Below are 19,144 nucleotides of genomic sequence, written 5' to 3' on the forward strand. Positions count from 1 at the left end.
TTTCCATTGATTGCTATTGCTATTACACTTGTGGGAAGTATGCCTCATAGGATTGCTGCAGTCTTTACAGAGAAAGAAAGTCCTACACAGTGTCAGCTTGTCCATAAGGACTGCAGCCCCTCCAGTATAAAATGAAAGTTTCTGTTTTATTATTGTTGTTCTTAAATTTTTATATATTTATCTAAAAAAAAAGTTATTTTCTTGTTTGTAATACAATACTGTTCGATAGTATTTTATATAATTCATTTTGTAGCAATAGTTGTATTTTGCAATAGTCAATGTGCTATGTGGGCTAAGGCTAGTATACTCAACGCTGGATTTGCATTCAATGCAGACCGCACCAAACTGCTACCTAGTGGGAATAACACGTGATTTACGTGCAGTTAGGGCTGGTAGCATTGCAGCCCAAGATACGTTTCTACTACACGCGCACAAACAACACAAATTAACGTCGTTATCGTAGGTAAATATTGGGCATTTATTAGCATTTAATTTATATCTTTGTAGAAATGAACGAAAAGAAGAATTCTGTTTATATGAATGACCAGAATTTAAAAAACTTGCCAGGACATGCAAAAATTTGATATAATTTTTATAAAACAGGAATTTGTGAATCTTTTGTTGAAGTATTCAAACTTCTACAAATTATCGATACACCTATGACAATGGCTGAACCTGAAAGGTGTTTCTCAGCTCTCAAAAGAATTAAAACTTTTTTTTTTTTTTAAGAAATTCAATGGCACAAAATCGACTTGCTGCTTTAGCCATGTTAAGTATAGAGAAAAACATGATTACAAATATGAAAAATTTTAATGATTAAGGTCATAGATAAATTTGTAAATCAAAAAGAACAAAGAATGGAATTTAAATATAAATAGATATTTATCTATTGACATTGTTTTTCTTTTTACATTCAATTGTATTTATGTGTATAACTTAGCAAGTAAATGATATAATTTTTTCAATCCATTTTTTTTTATTGCTACAGCCCCAACACTACAAATTCTTACGAGCCGCCACTGGTCCTATATCTTATTAGGTGGGTGCCATGGCTGTTTGTTCCTCACACTATGCTGTCTGTTAACTTCTTTCCAAGTAGTTTAGTTCTAAGAGCATATATTAACATATTCCACAGAAATTAACTTTTTAATATGTAAATATTTCATTTTATGTATAAGACATCTTAATTACAGTCTTCAGTCTGGGAAATTGTTATCCTCAGTTGTATAAAATAAATTTATTTGTTATATTTTAATTTAATTACTGCCCAATAGGTTTAATCCTTAAATGTGCTACTGTACATGTACAGGGATTCCAATTTAAGCATGCATGCTAATGCTTTTTGAATGTAATTCCTATTGTTATGTGATAACTGTACTAAAGATGTCTTATGATATATAAGAAAATATTTACATATTAAAAAGTTAATTACTGTTGCAGATGTCTGATTTTATAGTTTTATCATGTTTGCATAACCATAGATGAACTTGTGTTCTCATGCTTAACATTCCTCCAATGATGATTTTTCTTGACTCTGAATTAGGTGTAATCCCAATAAGTAATTTTTCCAGGTTCCTGATGCCAAAATCCATTCAAGTGCAGGCATAACTCTTAAGTCTCTTCTACCATCAAACTTGTTCCACATATTTAAAAACTCACAACTTATTTCTTCTACACAGCCTGTAAATTGAAACATTTTTTATCATAGCCTTCTTTTGTATCTCTGTGATAAATCAACAATTTTCATGTAGTTTTCTTCCAACAGTCCTTCATATCGTCTGTTACTATATTTGTCACTACTTAAATTATTAGTTCCAACAAGCACTGCCATCTCTTTTTCTTTGTTTCTCTATTACATTTGTCACATATTTAATAGCTTTCCAGGAAGCTCAAAGTAGTGACTTCACTTTCAAGTTCAGATTTCATGATCAAATCACTGTACCCTATTACTTCTTTTTTTCTTATATTTTAATTGACTTATCTTGTTATGATAATTCTTACCAACTTCTTACTAATTAATAGTAAGAAGTTGGTAAGAATTGAATTGGTTTGAATTGATAGTAATATTTCTTACTATCAATTCAAACATGTGCAGCAACCAAGTGCTTTCCTGCCTCTTCTAATTATTTTTCTTATCCTGTGTGTTTCTTTCAATGTTTCTCAACTTTTTCTCCAGTTGATTGTCTAATAATTAGTTTTGATTGAGATTTTAAATGTCAAGGTATCACTTATATTATTTACATTGATGCCACAACACTTCTTAGGACAAAGGGTCTTCTCTTCACCAGTGCTTATGTTAACTTGTGCTTTTGATTTCGCTTTATTCTGACAAGTTTTTCGCACCATTTTTAAGACTATCTTAAACTAACAACGTTTCTACAATTATATTGCTAAATGCGCTAAATATAAAAAACTACAATAATATACTAAAGATACACCAATTAATCTTAAAGGGCCAATAAATAAATTCCAAAGATTAAAAATAAATAAACAAAGGTGGAGCAAGCTACCAACACTCCTATCCCAGTATCTCCCATAATGCAAAACACATCTCCTTGTGGATATGTATACTGTTATGCATTAAGGGATTGGCCACTACCCAGACTAGTTTCGACCTTTATTGAGGTCTCTTCAGTGGGAACCAGGCCCAGAGTTGGAGATACCAGGCAGAAGCAGTAGGTCGCTTGCTCCACCTTTGCTGCGAGTTGCCTGGTGTTGTACTACTTACCCAGGTAAGATAGTACAACACTATATTCAGTCCTGAAGATATTTTCAGGCGCAAACTTTGTTTGCTCTCACTGGGATAAAGGATTAAACTAAATTTATTATAGTCAACCTAGTGAAAAATAAACTTGCAACATCTTTCTCTAAATCCAGAGTAATTTAATTTAAAAAAAAAATGGTGGCAAACCTTTTGGCAACTCCTATAGGTAAAGATGACCGTGCTACTACTTCTGCCTGGTATCTCCAACTCTGGGCCTGGCTCCCACTGAAGAGACCTCAATAAAGGTCAAAACTAGTCTGGGTAGGGGCCAATCCCTTAATGCATAACAGTATATACATATTCACAAGGAGATGTGTTTTGCATTATGGGAGATACTGGGATAGGAGTGTTGGTAGCTTGCTCCACCTTTGCTACGAGTTGCCTCGTGTTGTACTACTTACCCAGGTAAGATAGTACAACACTATATTCAGTCCTGAAGATATTTTCAGGTGCAAACTTTGTTTGCTCTCACTGGGATAAAGGATTAAACTAAATTTATTACACTTCTGAATGTCCTTTGTAGCCTGAGATGGCACATTTTCCAGTTGAACAGAATGGTAAGGTGCATTATCTATTACAATAACAATGTTTGTGAACCAATGTTCATAGTGCTTTCCATCCATTTCCTTACGATAATTGGCTTGTGATTTCTGCACTCGTAAAATTTCAAGGGACCCTGATACAAATCTGTCTTTGCTGCCAGCATGTGTTATGATTATATGAGACCCCTTTCCACTCGGTACTTTCAGGCCTCTCGTTAACCCTAACAAAAATGCTTGACGAGCACTTTTTCTGTCGTGTCCTGGAGAACTTTAGTGTAGGTGTGACCAGCATTCACCCAGGTTTCGTCTGTATAATAAATTTTTCGTCCCTCACAACAATATTTCCTGATAGAACACAAATACTGGTGACACTATAAAATTATATCTTCCTTTCAAGTAATGCCGATGATTGCTTTCCTGTGGCATAAACAAAACCAAGGTCCTTTAACAACCAGTTAGTTGTTGTTAATGAAATGTGAGGGAGATCTTCATTGTTTACAGCAGTCATTATCTTATATATCGTAAGAATTTCATTCTTTTGGAAGAAATTGTGCACTTTCTGATGAATTGCTGACATCGTAAAGTCATTGTATTTCACCAAGCATGTGCCTAGTCATACGGTGACACAGCATACGCAGTTGTCCCATCGTGGTCAGTTCCTTCTTCATGCAGTATACTGCTGTCTTACATCTGGTAGTTCTGCTGTTTCCTTCACGATATTGCCGACTGTTTCATCAGGATTTCTCATCCGTAAACCAGCATAAACATTTAGTATGATGTGCTTTTCAGAGCTTCTCAGAGGTTTGCCTTTAGGATGCATTACTAATTTAGGACTACCATGAGTGGGAATACAAGATCAACACCACCATTCATCTCTGCCATGTTTAGGGTAAAGTTGGTGGTCGTCAGAGACCACACGATAGATAATTGCATTTTCCAAAAATAAGTTCCCTGTAACAATTTAATGGTATGAAACATAATTCTAGCATTGGCAAGTAAGGAAGTAGTAAAATAATTATATTGAAAGTACCACACGATGTGATAATGTAAAAAATGTAAGGAACTATTTTATGGAGCATAAGCTTATGGTATGAATGGTAAGAAAAGACGGAAATGTAGTTTATTCTGCTACTTCCAAGATAAATGTAAAAGAGTATAGGTAATTTTTTTTTTTCCTTCAGGAAAAGTTACTTTTATAAGTTGTACTGAAAAAACTGCTTCCAGTTTATAAAGTGGTAGTATGTGTTATCAGCCAGCAGTAATATAGTGATCAGATTATTCACATTAAAATCCTTTTTTTAACAAAGAATTTTTCCCTGAACTTCATAACACACAGAGAAAGAGTGTTTGATGCTTCATGTAGTTTACAACATGCAAGGGAAATGCTTAAATGTGTATATGGACCTGGATCTCCCACGATGTGAGAACTTGGATCTGATTGATTATATACTCATAAAAAACTGAATTACCATATGGCCATACAATAGCAAGAACTATATCTTTCCCATGTGTTGACATTGGAAGTAACCATAATTTAGTGATAGCAGCAATATTTATGAAGAAATTTGGATTTAGAGGAAATCTTTGCAAAAAGTAAGTGGTTATCAGAAGAAAACAAAGAAACTGAGGATAATCTTCATAAGAATAACCATGCAACAGTATACCATATAATTAAATTACAGAAAAACTTCTGTTTGTGGGAGCTGGGCAATTGAGGATGACTATGGAACAAATATTACCGACCATGAAAAAAATATTGAAACGATGGTGTGATTATTCAAGTAAATTATTGAAGTGTGATAATGGCTTGGACCAAAAATAATTCAGAGAGAATTGTTCCAGTGATTACAGAGAGGAGTGATTATCTTATACTTAAAGAAGTAGGAAGAGCCATCTAAAACAGCATGAATTGACTATATTCCATCAGAACAACTTAAAGAAAGGGAAAACATATTGTTAGTACACTCTACTAAATTGGCCAGCAGGTGTGGAACATTGAGATCTGGCCAAAAAACTGGCACACAATTGTTCTTATTCCCATTCCAAAAAAAAAAAGAAGAAAAAAAAAGGAAACAGCAAAAAGTGCAATAATTCAGGAGAATTAGCCTCATCAGCCACCCAAGCAAAATATTTTTGAACATCTTACTCACGTATTGAAGCAAAAATGGAATACAATTTTTGAGACTTCCAAGCTGGATTTAGAAAAAACAGGACTACTGTTGGCCATACGAGGGTGGTCTGAAAAGTTCTTGACCTAACAATGAAAAAGCAAATTTATAATTTTAAAATTATTTTTATTTTTCAACATAATCTCTCTTAAGACTAATACATTTATTCCAGCAATGCTCCAGCACCATTATCCCATCCCTGAATAGTTCTCAGTAAGATCTGTAAAATACCCTTTACAGCTGCAATCATCTCTTGATTTGAAGAAAAACGCTGACCAGCAAGGAAGAGTTTTAGTTTTGGGAAGAGATAGAAGTCAGAGGGAGCCAAATCTGGGGAATAGGGTCGATGTTACAACAATTCATAGTGCAGATCCCTTAATTTTTCCATTGCCAAAAACACCTTTGTGGGTAGGTGCATTGTCCTGATGAAAGATGATTTTTTCCTTCTGTAAACCGGGTCTTTTCTCATGAATTTTTTCATTTGGTTTGGTTAAAAGATCGGAATAATATTCCCAGGTTATTGTTTTAACCTTTTCAAGATAATTAATAAACAAAACGCCTTGATCATCCCAAAACACTGATGCCATGACCTTTCTTGCTGATGGAACCGACTTCTTTTTTGGCACTGAACAACCGGCTTCTCTCCACCGTTTTGACTGCTGTTTGGTTTCTGGTGTGTAATGGTTGAATCCAAGTTTCATCCATAGTAATAAATCGATGCACAAAATCAGTTTTATTCTTGTTAAAATGCTCCAAACACTGTTCAGAGATTTTCATGCGGGTGCGTTTTTGATCTGCTGTGAGCAAGTGCGGCACCGATCTTGCGCAAAGTTTTTTCATTTGCAATTCTTCGTGCAAAATATATCCTACATGTTCCTTTGAAATGCCTATAGGCTCAGCAATTTAGATGCCTATAGGCTCAGCAATTTAGATGCCTATAGGCTCAGCATCAGAATAATCAAAATGAGGTATTATTTATTTGGTTAGTTATTAGTTTCTACAAAATACTTGCGAAATTTTTGTATTACATAGACAATACTAAATATGTTAGTGTTTTATTATTATTTTTTAATTCCATAGTCATCTCTCATGGTTGCAGTTAATAGTCTTATATTATTATTTACAGATTTGAGGCCTTTGAAATATGCTGTATGATTAATTATAATGAAGTTGCATGCTAATATCACAAAAGTCCAAGATGAATTCCCCCATTCGGAACAGTTCTATTCTATAGAAAATTCAATATAGCAATTTCTCTTAAATGTTTTTTCTCCCATTATGTTTCCTGTTTTTTTTTATTTACTATAAAAGATAAATCACAGTAAGAATGATTTTTCTTCTTTTATGCTTACTTTTTTTACATGCAATATTTGATCATTTTACCTCAAAAATAATCATTTAGATGCACTCATATTTAATAAGACATTTTTCCCATCACCTGAAGTCTTCGCCATAGTTAGCTATTTATAATTAGATACATAATTTTTGTCAATGATAGCTCAATGTTTAATGACTTTTTCTTACAGACCAGAAGAAGATTATTGGCCAGATACAGAAGGATTTAAGGTCATTGAAAGAAATCTTTCAGAAACAGCTAATTCAGCCCAGGTATAAAATAAAATCTGTAATTCATCTCTCATAAACATAACTAATGAATTGGCTCATACTTCGAAAGTTTTATTGTTAGTATCATGTCCACAGATTTACAGGAAACAACTTTATTTTTACTTGAAAGTAGTTTGAGATATACTGTATTTTCCGGTGTATAAGACGTTCCTATATATAAGACGCACCCAAGAAATTTAATACAATTTTCTGGGAAAAAAAACCTAAAAAAAAACTTTTTCTGTAGACGGAGGTCCAAAATGTCTTTCAGCTTCCCTATTCCCGTGTTCTTCCGCATATTTTAACCTGCAATTTGTAACTTGAAATATATGAATGTCGCCTGTTTTTTTCCATCACTAAAATATCAAACTGAACACAAAATATCTCAATACTGATAAACATCGGTAACTGATTACTCGGATAAGATATTATGAAACTTGAATAGGGACTCCCCATTCTTAGCTAATGACGCGCAAGAAGTCACGTGAAGGTCGCACATCAATTTGATTGTGCCATTAACTGCCTACAAAGATCTTGGAACATAAAAGGGAGTGCGTATGACTTTGAAAAGAGGAAACAATCTTTACTTTCATTATATAAGACGCACCCCATTTTTAAGGTAAAAAAGTACATCTTATACACTGGAAAATATGGTACTTTAACAGTACAATTAATTTTTGTTGGTGCAATTAGCAAATTAATTATATTAGAAGCAGTTACTGTTGGTGGGGGGGGGGGAACCTCCTCCTCACACAGACAAAGTTTGTGCCTGAAAGTATCTTCAGGAATTTGTTTGCTCACACTTGGATAAAGGATTAAACTAAATTTATTATAGTCTAACCAAGTGAAAAATAAACTTTCAACATCTTTCTCTAAATCCAGAGTAATTTAATAAAAAGGTGGCACACCGTTTGGCAACTCCTATAGGTAGAGATGACCTTGCAAATGCTTCTGCCTGGTATCTCCACTTGGGCCTGGATCCCACTTAAGAGACCTCAATAAAGGTCGAAACTAGTCTGGGTAGTGGCCCTTCCCTTAATGCATAACATTATACGTGTCTGCAAGGAGATGTGTTTTGCATTATGGGAGATACTGAGATAGGAGTGATGTTAGCTTGCTCCACCTTTGCAAAGAGTTGCCCGGTGTGGTACCACCTTACCCCAGTCCTGAAGATACTTTCAGTCGCAAACTTTGTTTGCTCACACTTGGATAAAGGATTAAACTAATTTATGAAATTCATATGAATTTTCTGATAACTATGTAAAAAAATCATTTCATTGCATTTTGTTCTGATGGAGTTAGTGTAATGTTAGGAAACAAATCAGGTGTTGCACTCAAACTTCTACAGAAATTTCCCAGCGTTGTCATTTGGCATTGCACTCATCATTTACACTCAGCATTAGACGATTCGATAAAAAAACATTAAAGAAATAAATCATTTTGAAATATTTATGGATAAATTATATGCTTTTTATCATCAATCACAAAAAAATCGACGAGCATTAAATATCATTGCAAAAGACTTTGGTATCGAAATTTTGGTATCGTGTGTTTGGACCACGATGGGCAGCTTGCAGTTTATGAACAGCTCTTGCTTTGTGGAGAAATTACCCAGCTTTATGCAAGTATTTTGTATCGAACAATAAATATAAGGGCTTTTAAAACCGACTTCTTAATTTGGAATTTTTAAAAGATCTAGCTTTAATGATTGATATCCTATAGGAATTATCATATCTCTCAGAAGCTCTACAAAGTCGCAATATAAGTATTATAAGGGCTAAGTTAGGCCCTTTTTTTTTTCTCCTCGACGATGCGGGTCCTTTGTTAAAATTTCCATAGCTCACTACTGTGTGTGTGTGTGTGTGTGTGTGTGTGTGCGTGTGTGTATTAACAAAAAAAAAATAAAATAGTACCATGTGTGGGCTAAGGTTTTTTTTTTTTTTTTTCTCTAACTAGATTTACAAAACCAACTTTTGTGGGGAGTCACATAGTCTCAAAGCTTTAGTTGCTTTGACAATAATTATATCCAAATCAATTGAACACATAACCATAATACTCACTAAAATGCGATATAATATTTCAGATTACTATAGTTGTCTTCATGGATTTTTATCTATTTTTTCAATAAATATATATATGATGATGAATAGCCTATTTCTCTACCCACTGCAGGATGAAGGCCTCTCCCATTGAGGGAGGTTTTGGGTCTACTACTCCCATGGTGACCTAGTCCATATTGGGAGAGTGTATCTCTATTTGGATGAGTGAATGTATAAAGGTGGAATACAATCGCAAACATCCATGCCTATGCAGGATTCGAACCCGCAGCCTCTTGGCTGGAGAGCAGATATGTTAACCAGGCCAGCATATATATATATATATATATATATATTAGGGAACCTGAAGACTATTGGGATTTGAACAGAAAATGAGGTTCTGTGCCTTTTAGCCATTTCAGAATCGGATTTTTTTGTAATTGGAGAAAGAGAACCACTATGGACTTAAATATCCTGCTGGATATTTATGTCCATAGTGGTTTTTTAATTATGACCCAAAATAGAAAAGAAATTTTAAAATGACCTAATATTTTAATAACATACAAAAATATTTCTTTCGACATACACTTCTAATGCAAAGCTTGCCCCCATAATCTTCCCTATATATGATACCACAGCTTGATGCTATAGACACCAGTGTCAAATTCTGTCACACTAGTCCTCACAGAATCAGTTGAATTTGCAGAAACTCGACTGATTGCAATTTCACATTTAATTTGGCTTTAAACCAAGAACAAGCTCTTAATTTCTTCAGAATATGACACTACTGAGTTTTTTTTTTTTTTTTAATTCATCAGCATCCCCAAGTAATCAGTATGACTTAAGTTATATACAGCCATACTGATTACTTGGGGATGCTGATGAATTTGGTAAACATTCTAATTTGGTGAAAGTGGAGAGTAATAGAGCCAATAAATGAATGCCATGAAGTTTGGTATGGAAACTTTGAGCCAGTACAAGTTGAATAGGGGGGGATATTAAAGGTTTAGCATTCCTTGACATGGGGCAGTTCTTATGGATATATATGTACCTTGTGGTGGAAGGAATTGGGTAAGGCACAGTTTGGACAGCTGAGTGACATAGTAGTTGAGCTTTGCCATGTAGAGTTCTTTTATGAATAATATGTCTGGTTTGGAAGATTTTAAGTGGGATAGTGTACATCATTTAAATTGCTCTTTAGACCACATATGTTGATTTGGGTATGTAAACTTTTTTTTGCATGGGGGAGATTGTTTTGTATGGTAGATTTTGCAATTCACATGTTGCCCCTTATGGGTAGGGAGGAAGAGTTGAATAAAGAGTAGGAGCAGGCAATTGTGGGTGTAAGACTCACTCTAGCATACTACCCATACCAAGGGAATCCAGTCTCACTAGATGAAGTGAATAAGCATGCTTGAAGCTCCTTGATTAGTTACAATCAAGTTCATTTCTACTTATCAATTTAGCACCTGTCTGCAGAGCTGTTTTACTGCTACTTCTACTCCCTGTGTGTGTATGTAGTGGATCTGAGTTCTACAGTGTATTTGGTGTGTCCTTGAAGGCTTTCACATGCACTAATATGAAAAGGGAGTTGGAGGTCCAAACTGGTTCTTTTTGGTCTAAAAACATGGCAAAAGTCACTTTAGGCCTCCAATAAATAAGGTGGTAGTTTCACCTGACAATGAAAATCATCTACAACTAGAGGTCTAATTGGGTTTTCTTCCAACTAGAAAGAATATGCTTTTGTGGAAACATGCTACATCATGAGCAGATTGCTTTAGCTTAACTAGGAGATGCTGCATATTGTTCATCACTACCCTTTTAGTAGCCATTTATAAATATTAATATAAAATACTGCCCTAAAAAGAACTGTATCTTTTAACTGGATTATTATTATTTTGGTGTTAAGCTGCCATATACTTTGTTTTTTAATAGAAATAATGACCAGCTCTCTGAAACCAAAGAATTGAATGTGGAAAGTAATTCTTCAGTTCATGGTGAAATGTTCTACAAAACTTCTCTTCCTATTCAACAGAAATGTGGTGATTCTAGTGATATTCTCAGTTTTCAATCAAAGCACATTGAATTTGGTAAGAACTCATGATTTACTTACAAAATGTATTAAAAGTAAAGAGAAAAAAACATAAGTTTAGATAGTGAGACTACAATAATATTTGAGAATAGCAGATGGTAATTTATTACAAAAATAGATTTGACTTAGTGGTATTCTGAACCTATGGTTCATGTTGCTCCTTAGGATTTAACTTTTTTTTTTATCCCATGGTATTATTATACCAGATCATAGAGATTCACGTATTTTATGCAGTACCTTTTCTGGGTTGTTATGAAGTTCACATTTAGAAATATTCATACAATTTAGTAAACGCATTGATGATGCTTCCTCGATGTTACAGATTTTGTAGATGGGAAAGAGTTTTATGCCACTGCTAAACTTTATTGGTCTTGTGAGGCCGGTCTTGAGGTGAGAGATCCTGGTAGTGGCACAGCGATTAAACTTAGTTGATGGTAGCTCCTGGTTTTTCTGCTGAATACCAGTGGTGAGTCATGTCCTGGAGAATCATTTTTTTTGTTTTCTTTTTGAGTAGTTTTAAAGAGATCGAAATCTGTGGTAGCACTTGATGTTGCAGTCATTTTTGCTACTTCATCTGCAGTTTCATTTCTCTTTAATCCCACATGGGATGGAATCCATTGGAAAGTTATTTTGGAATCCTTATGTAGTTTGTTTTTTGCTATGTCTCTAAGTATTTCTTGATGGCTAGTGTACCTGTTCTTAATAGCTTGAAGGGCCACTAAGGAATCTGTGAAAAATATAAATTCCTTTGGGTTTTGTTTATCCAAATGTTGCAGTACTGTGTTAATGGCTATTAATTCTGCATGCTATGAGTTGCATCCTATACTGTTGGTTATTTTTAGTTCTATGTTTTGAGAGCCATGGATGAGTATGCCATTCCCAGAATTGCCATTTGGATTTTTGGTGCCATCTGTGTAGATCTTTATTGAGTCAGGTCCATATTCCATTATTTTTGAAAGAGCTAATGATCTCAAGATTTCTGGGTTTTCTGGGCTTTTGTTCCTTATGTTTTCCTATTTCAAAATTAATAACTATATTTTTCCTGTCTTGATTTGGAGGAAATGCTGGGTAGTTGGCTATTTTATTTGGACAATCCAAGGGAATTTTATTTTGAATGATTTCATGCATTGTTGATTTTTTCTTTATCGGTTGCCACTTTTTTAAAAATTTACTTGTTCTATGATGTGCAAGGTTTGCTCTTTTTTTCTACAAATTTAGTAAGATTTTCTAGCCACTTAATTTCTAAAGGAACAAGGTTGGATTCAAATTCTGAATTCTGTTATTTTTCCAGGAGTTGTATTTTTCAGTCCACATATGATTCTAGCTGCATTTTTCTGAATTTTTATAAGCTTGTCTAAAACTGGTTTGTGATGTTTGCATCCAGATGAGACGCATATTCCATTATGGGTTGGATAATAGAGGTATATGTGACTTTTAAAGTTTTAACATCGGCTCCCCACTCTTTACCTATGTTTTCATGATTTGTTAGATACTCTACTAAATCAGAAATACACAAATTTCTGATTTAGTAGAGTTAATTTTGATTTTTTTTTGTTTTCACAGTATGTAGATAAACTTTTAATCATTTTGTTTAAGTGACCTTCTGCTGTTTCTAAGTTGTTGTGAGAATAGGACCAAATTATCAGCAAACATAGCTATTTTTGTTTCTTTATTTATATTTTTATCTAAGTCACTTAAGTAGATGGAAAAAAGGAGTGGGCTCAAAATGCTGCCTTGAGGGAAGTCCCTGTCTTATTTTCACTTTCTTTGAAAAGGTATTATTATTCTATCTCGAATTGTTCTATTTCTTAGAAAGTCATAAATCCAGTTTAGAACTTTCCCTTCTGTTCCATATGACAAAGTTTGGAAAAGAGTTTCTGCCTCCACACCTTGTCAAAGGCATTGCTAAAATCTATAAAAGTTGCAGTGGTGGATTTGGTAGGTTTGATCTGGAAGTTATCTTGAATTGACTGGGTTAAGTAGAAAGGTTGATCAGTGATTTCTTCTAAAGGCAGCCTGAAAATGTTGTAGCATACTATTTTTGTTTAGATAGTAATTCAAACTTTGGAGTATCATTTTTTCCATCAATTTGCCTGGAATTTGTCTATAACTTCCTGGTTGGTCTTGAGGTTTATTAGGCTTTAAAATTGGTATGATTGTGGCTGTCTTCCAGTCTTTTGGAGCTTTTTCTTGTTTTAGGCTACTGTTATAGGTGAAGTAGCCAATCTAGGGCTAGGGAAGGAAGATGCTTGATCATAATTCCTTTGTATGTTATCTAGTCCACATGATTTATTTATATCTAGTCTCTCCAAGGCATCTCTCAATTCAGAGATTGTAAATGGATCCCAGAATAATTTGTTTTTATATTTTGGGGAATTTGCAGCATTTTTCTGCTGTCGAACCTGTTTTGATATTTGATGGTCTTTCCTAGTATTCATATCTAGTTTGCTTATATTTTGAAAATGAAAGGCCAAGGTATTTGCGATCTCCCTATCTCCAATTTTGTTATTTTTATCTGGATCTTTTAGCATGTTAGTCTCACTTGCCTTTGGTAGATTTCTTTGTAAATTAGCAGTCAGTGTCCAAAGTTTGGTATCTGAAGTATTTGGATTTAAGTTGTGGCAAAATTCTTGCCACCTAGTTCTTTTGTAATAGTTTTATTTTTGTTTAATTTTAGCATTTATCTTGTACTTGATCCTGGTTTCTGGAGGGCTTCCAATTTTTAAGGTGTTAAATAATTCAATTTGTTTAGTTATTTTACTGGCAAGTTCCTGGTGAACCGTTGTGTAGTTTGAAATAACTTTTCTCCTGTAGCCCTTTTAGGATACTTTTCTTTGCAGGATTTAGGATAGTATTCTTCCAAGTTATGTAGTCTTTGTCTAAGTCATCATGCTATGTGTGATCTTTCAGCATTTTGCTTACTTCATCCTTGTATTTCTCCCAATTTGCCTTCTGGAAGTTCCAATGATATTTTATTTTTGGGTTGGTCTAGTCATTTTTGGGTTCAGATTGATTAATATTGGGGTATGGTCACTTCCTACTGGTTCCAAACCAGACTAAATAGCTTTGTCATGAAGATCTGGAAACACCGCAGTAATATCTAGGGCATACTTTGTACCATAAGAATGAGACAGATAAGTGGATTCTCCACTGTTGAGAGTTACTAGTCATGTTTCATCTAAGAAATTACTCAGGTTTTCTCCTCTTGGGTTTATTTCCTCAGAACCCCATAACAGGTTTGCTATTCATGTCTCCTGAGATAATGGAGTTTTATTCAATGAGATGAGATAGGCTGGAAAGATTTAGTGCAGGTTTGTTAGGAGGATGATAACAATTGTTCCAGTATTTGGATTCCTTGTATTTCAGTTTCTTCTGCTACTGTGTCTAATTCAACAACTTTATATGACAAGTTTTGGATTACTATCAGAAGCCTTCCTCCATTTTGGTCACTAGGCCTATTTTGTTGTATGATGTCATAGTTTTTAATGTTTAGTTTGTTGGTTTGTCGAAGTTTGGTTTCCTGGATGCAGATAATATCAGCATCATGTTTGTCAGCTAGTAGTAATAGTTCATTTAGTTTTTCTTTGCTTGCTGGAGCAACAATACCATTTAAATTACATTGGATGATATTAATATTTCTTGTAATGGCTGGAATGATTTGCTCATCTCAACTCTGACATCATTTCCAAATCAAGAGTTGCATCGGATGCCCTGTGCACAGTAGCATAGTTATAATCACTGAAATTTTTCTCCATGACGGGAAAAAAGAAATGCTGCTGTTGTTAGATTATCCAGAGGGCACCATGAGGAGGTGACAATCAGACTTTGCCCTCTGGATTTAACTATAAAAATGAACAAGCAATTTTTTAAAAAAAATTTTTTTTAAGGAGCTCCTTTCAAAGGTGTGAAATGTTTTTTGATTATTGTTGCCTTTTTCAAAATTAAACTACTAAAAGGGAAAGCATTGCAGTGTTATTTAATGTGAATAATAATATAATGATGTTATTTGCCTATCTTTGCATTATCGACTCTTCTGAATCAATGGAATCATTGGAAATAAATTAATTTGCAGTCCTTTTAAGGAGAAAGTTGTTAAAAATGTGAAAAAATTATGTAAAGATTGTGGAATAAAATACAGAAAATTATCCAATAAAATGTTTAAAAGAAATGATAAACTTTGAGGTCAAAATGTAATATACAATGGGATATCAAGATAATGAACAAATCCAGAATATGGAAATAATAAATAAAGTGAAAATATAGTGAAAATCACAAGACAAGAACTAAAAATATAAAAATAATACAGAGATAATATAATATAATATTATAATGGAATTATAATAATATAATTGACTGATTTACACTCCGATCTTTCCTGGCACAACTGTATTTCAACTATAGTTTCTGCAGGCACCAAAAAACTTAGTGTACTTTTTTGCACAAGACACTACTTCACAGCTGCTAATTCTATACAAAGCCCAAATCTGCTTAGCCATGGAATATTGCTCCCATATTTGGGATGGTGCACCAAAATCCTCTCCAAGATTCTAGATTCTATCCAGAAGAGGGAAATCCAGCTACTAATCCCACTCTCACAGACCCACTTCAATCCCTCTCTCATATATGTTCAGTTTCTGCCTTTTGCCTCTTCTACAGATACTTTCTTGGCCAGGGCTCTGCTGAATTGGCCACTATTATTCCTCCACTCTTCCAAAATCATTAAATCAAGACGCAATGCTAACCAACACCCTTTTACAGTCCACCTTAAAACTCTCTGAAGAGGGAATGATAGGGCATTCATGGAAGTTGAGAATGAATGCAGTGAAGAAAGAGGCAAGAGCTAGATTTTTCTGTCATAGAGCAATGTGCGATAGAAATGCCTTTGGAGGTTGCAAGTTGTATTGTGAATGAATTCAAGAGATGGTATGACAGATGGTGTGAATGATATGTGCCTTCCACAATAAGTCCCTGACTCAGTGGAGATCTCTTATTATAATCACTTCTTTTCAAACATCTTTCAGCCAAATAGTGAAATTGATCCGAGATTTTGAGATCCCATAAACAAATTGCTGGGTCTCTTCTCTTCACACTTTACATACCATGGGTATGTGTAGAATGCTGTAATAACAAATTGGTGAATTCAGGAGACATGAAATAGTTGTCATTATAATACAGTAGCTTTTCCCTAATGAAATTGGCCTGATACTGCATTCCTGCATCTCATCAGTAAGAGGTCACGTGTACATATGAGGATAGGGATCTTGGAGTGTTAGTAGATAGGAAGTTGAAGTTCAGGGGCCATCTGGCAAAGAATGCAAATACAACTCAAAAGATAATAGCAATGCCGAAACAAATCTTCACATGTAAAGATAAGAATGTCATTTTGCCTCTTTACAAGGGCTTGATAAGACCTCACTTGGACTATTGTGTGCAGGTCTGGTCTCCTGGTTTCCATTGTGATTCTAATATATTGGAGAGAGTACAAAGGAGAGTGTTAAAATGATATCAGGATTGTGGAATACTGATTATGAAGACAGATTGATAATTTGTAGACTGCAGACACTAGCAAACATGGGTGATATGATTGACTTACAAATTTCTGAAAGGGTCATACAGGATTTCAATTGATGGAATTTTTCAGTTTATGGAGAATGTGGAAAGGACAAGAGGGCATCTTTGGAAGCTGAGAATGAAGGCTGCTAAGAAGGGGGTGAGAGCTAGATATTTCTCTCAGAGGGTGATGCGTGATTGGAATGGATTGCCATTGGATGTTTTGAATGCAAGCAGTGTGAATGAATTCAAGATTAAGTATGATAGCTGGTGTGTGTAGTATGTCACCTCCCTTGATGAGTCTCTGACTCCCTGGAAGTCTTAATAATAATATGCTCGAATACAATGTTTTCTGCATAAGGTTTGAAATCCCAAAAATGTCTATCTTGCTTTTTTGAGGAGAGAGACAGAAATGGCATAAGGTGCATTGATACTTAACTCCCAGGAATGTATATTTTTCAAATCACTGATTTGAAAAATCATCAATTTGATTGAGAATTGGCAAGGATTTTGTGTGCATTGGATGCCTAAGTGGATAGTATATACTTTATCCTTTCATACCCATTCTTTATCCTTCAGGCTGTGAGTTCAGATCTTGCCATGAGCATGATTAGTACATTTCTTTAGTTGGCAATTGAATTTTCCTTCCCAGTGCAACATTACAATGACTTCCCATTTGGGAACATGAAAGAACTTGAAGTTCTTTATTTGATCTCTAGTGTAGGTTTTCCAGATTATCTGACCCATAGTCCATCCATGCTACTAATGTGGGATTGGTTTACAATCTTTTCTCGATGGGCTTCACATAGGTGTTGTTAGTTTCATGTAAAACATAGCTTTAAAAGTCGTGGTTAGTTAGTCTCACGATGAGATTGTTTTACAGCCTTGTCATTCACAAAACATTGCCACTTTCAGCATCCATTCATTGGATGAATATCTTTTAAGAGTAGGCTTTTTCACAATGCCTGCCACAGTCAAGAGCACTATGAAGTATTGTCTCTTAGGTTTCAAAATTTAGTGTTGAGAATATTTACTATTTCTTGGTATTTGTTGGCCAGCATGAAGACTAGTCTTTTCCCCTATGTACATTTTGCCTGGAAAAGTGTGTGAGATTCGAACTCTTCAGTAATTCCTGGCTTATCTGTCAAGTAAAACTGCGGATAATACACTGATTTTCCATGCCAGTCTGGTTGACTAAATGATTAGCATTTGCAAGGATGTGACATTTGTCCTTCAGGTGGAATGATATGGGTTCAAATCTTTTTTTTCCCCCTCTCTGGAAACTTTTATAAGATCTTTTCAATTAAAGGTAAGGTAGTAGGATTTACAGAAATAGCAGGATTTTCCTCCTGAAAACTGAAATTTTTGTTCTTCAAAACAGCCAGTGGACACAATTAAAAAATATGCTGGTCTCATTGTCTTGGTTGATTTGGTCATATTTCTAACCAGTCCAATCCAAGATCTTTCATGCCACTCCCAGATTGTTGGACTGGTATCTTATTTGTCTGATGTTAGAATACAGGTAGCACTCTGCCATGACCCAATATCACATTTCATTTATGCATTTATTAGATTTCTGACCTTTTAAGAACTTTTATTGCTAAAAGACCATAAGATATAATGATAAAATATACAAAGAGCCAACAAGTTTCACAAGCCACTGTCTAGCATTTTCAAGGCTGTACTGGTGTGAAAACAAATGCATCAAGTTACATGAAAAACATACACTTTAGTAACTGCTAGGCCGTTACATTTGATAATTCGTGTTTGATGGCGTGCATGTGTTCGAATGCTTCAGTCAGAATCTGGTACGTGACCACCACGTGTTGTATAGTTTTTTGCATATTGCAGTTCTGTTAAACTGAGAGAAATGATGAGATTTTTCCATATGTCTTCAAGAATAATACCTTGATTTATATTTAAATTATTGCCTGTGCATTGCACTACAGCTGCTTCTTTGAAAGTTCTATGTCTGTAGTCATTCTCGATGTAAGGCATAGAACTGTTTTTCCAATCTATAACGTGATTTGATGTTGAGAAATGATGAGGTAAACCAGATGTGATGATTCTATTGTGATTGACATCCCCTACATGTTCCTTCTGTCTTATTTCAAAACTTCTAGAAGTCTGACCAATGTAAGAAAGACCACACGTGCATGGAATTCCATATACTCCAGGAAATTTGCAGAAAGGTACCTCATTTGGGTGATTTTAAAATTTGTCTGATCATGGTAGTTGGTTTTTATAACCACTCTAATGTTATGAGCTTTAAACATTCTTGCCAATTTTGTGGAAACTGAATTAATATATGGAATGACAGCTGTGGACGCATATTGGGATACCGTAACCCTTTGTTGCAGGTTGTCTTTAAATAGCAATTTGTTTAA

At 34.5% G+C, this 19,144-nt stretch overlaps 1 protein-coding gene across 5 annotated transcripts in view; it reads left to right on the top strand.

Annotated features, from left to right (window-relative positions):
* LOC150102365 (mitotic checkpoint serine/threonine-protein kinase BUB1 beta-like) overlaps positions 1–19,144 on the top strand; it is a 386,807-nt gene that overhangs the window by 186,287 nt on the left and 181,376 nt on the right. For 4 of the 5 annotated variants that reach the window (XM_090399214.1, XM_090399217.1, XM_090399216.1 and 1 more), the window contains exons 10-12: positions 989–1,039; positions 7,001–7,082; positions 11,051–11,205. In XM_090399214.1, coding sequence (XP_090255340.1) covers positions 989–1,039; positions 7,001–7,082; positions 11,051–11,205 — 288 coding nt within the window. The remainder of the gene's footprint in view (positions 1–988; positions 1,040–7,000; positions 7,083–11,050; positions 11,206–19,144) is intronic. The other variant, XM_090399215.1, reaches the window with a different exon arrangement.

Source organism: Typopeltis vanoorti, chromosome 10 (genome assembly GCF_054136105.1).
Source record: "Typopeltis vanoorti isolate ZY-2024b chromosome 10, IOZ_Tvanoo_1.0, whole genome shotgun sequence".
NCBI classification, from domain to species: domain Eukaryota; kingdom Metazoa; phylum Arthropoda; class Arachnida; order Uropygi; family Thelyphonidae; genus Typopeltis; species Typopeltis vanoorti.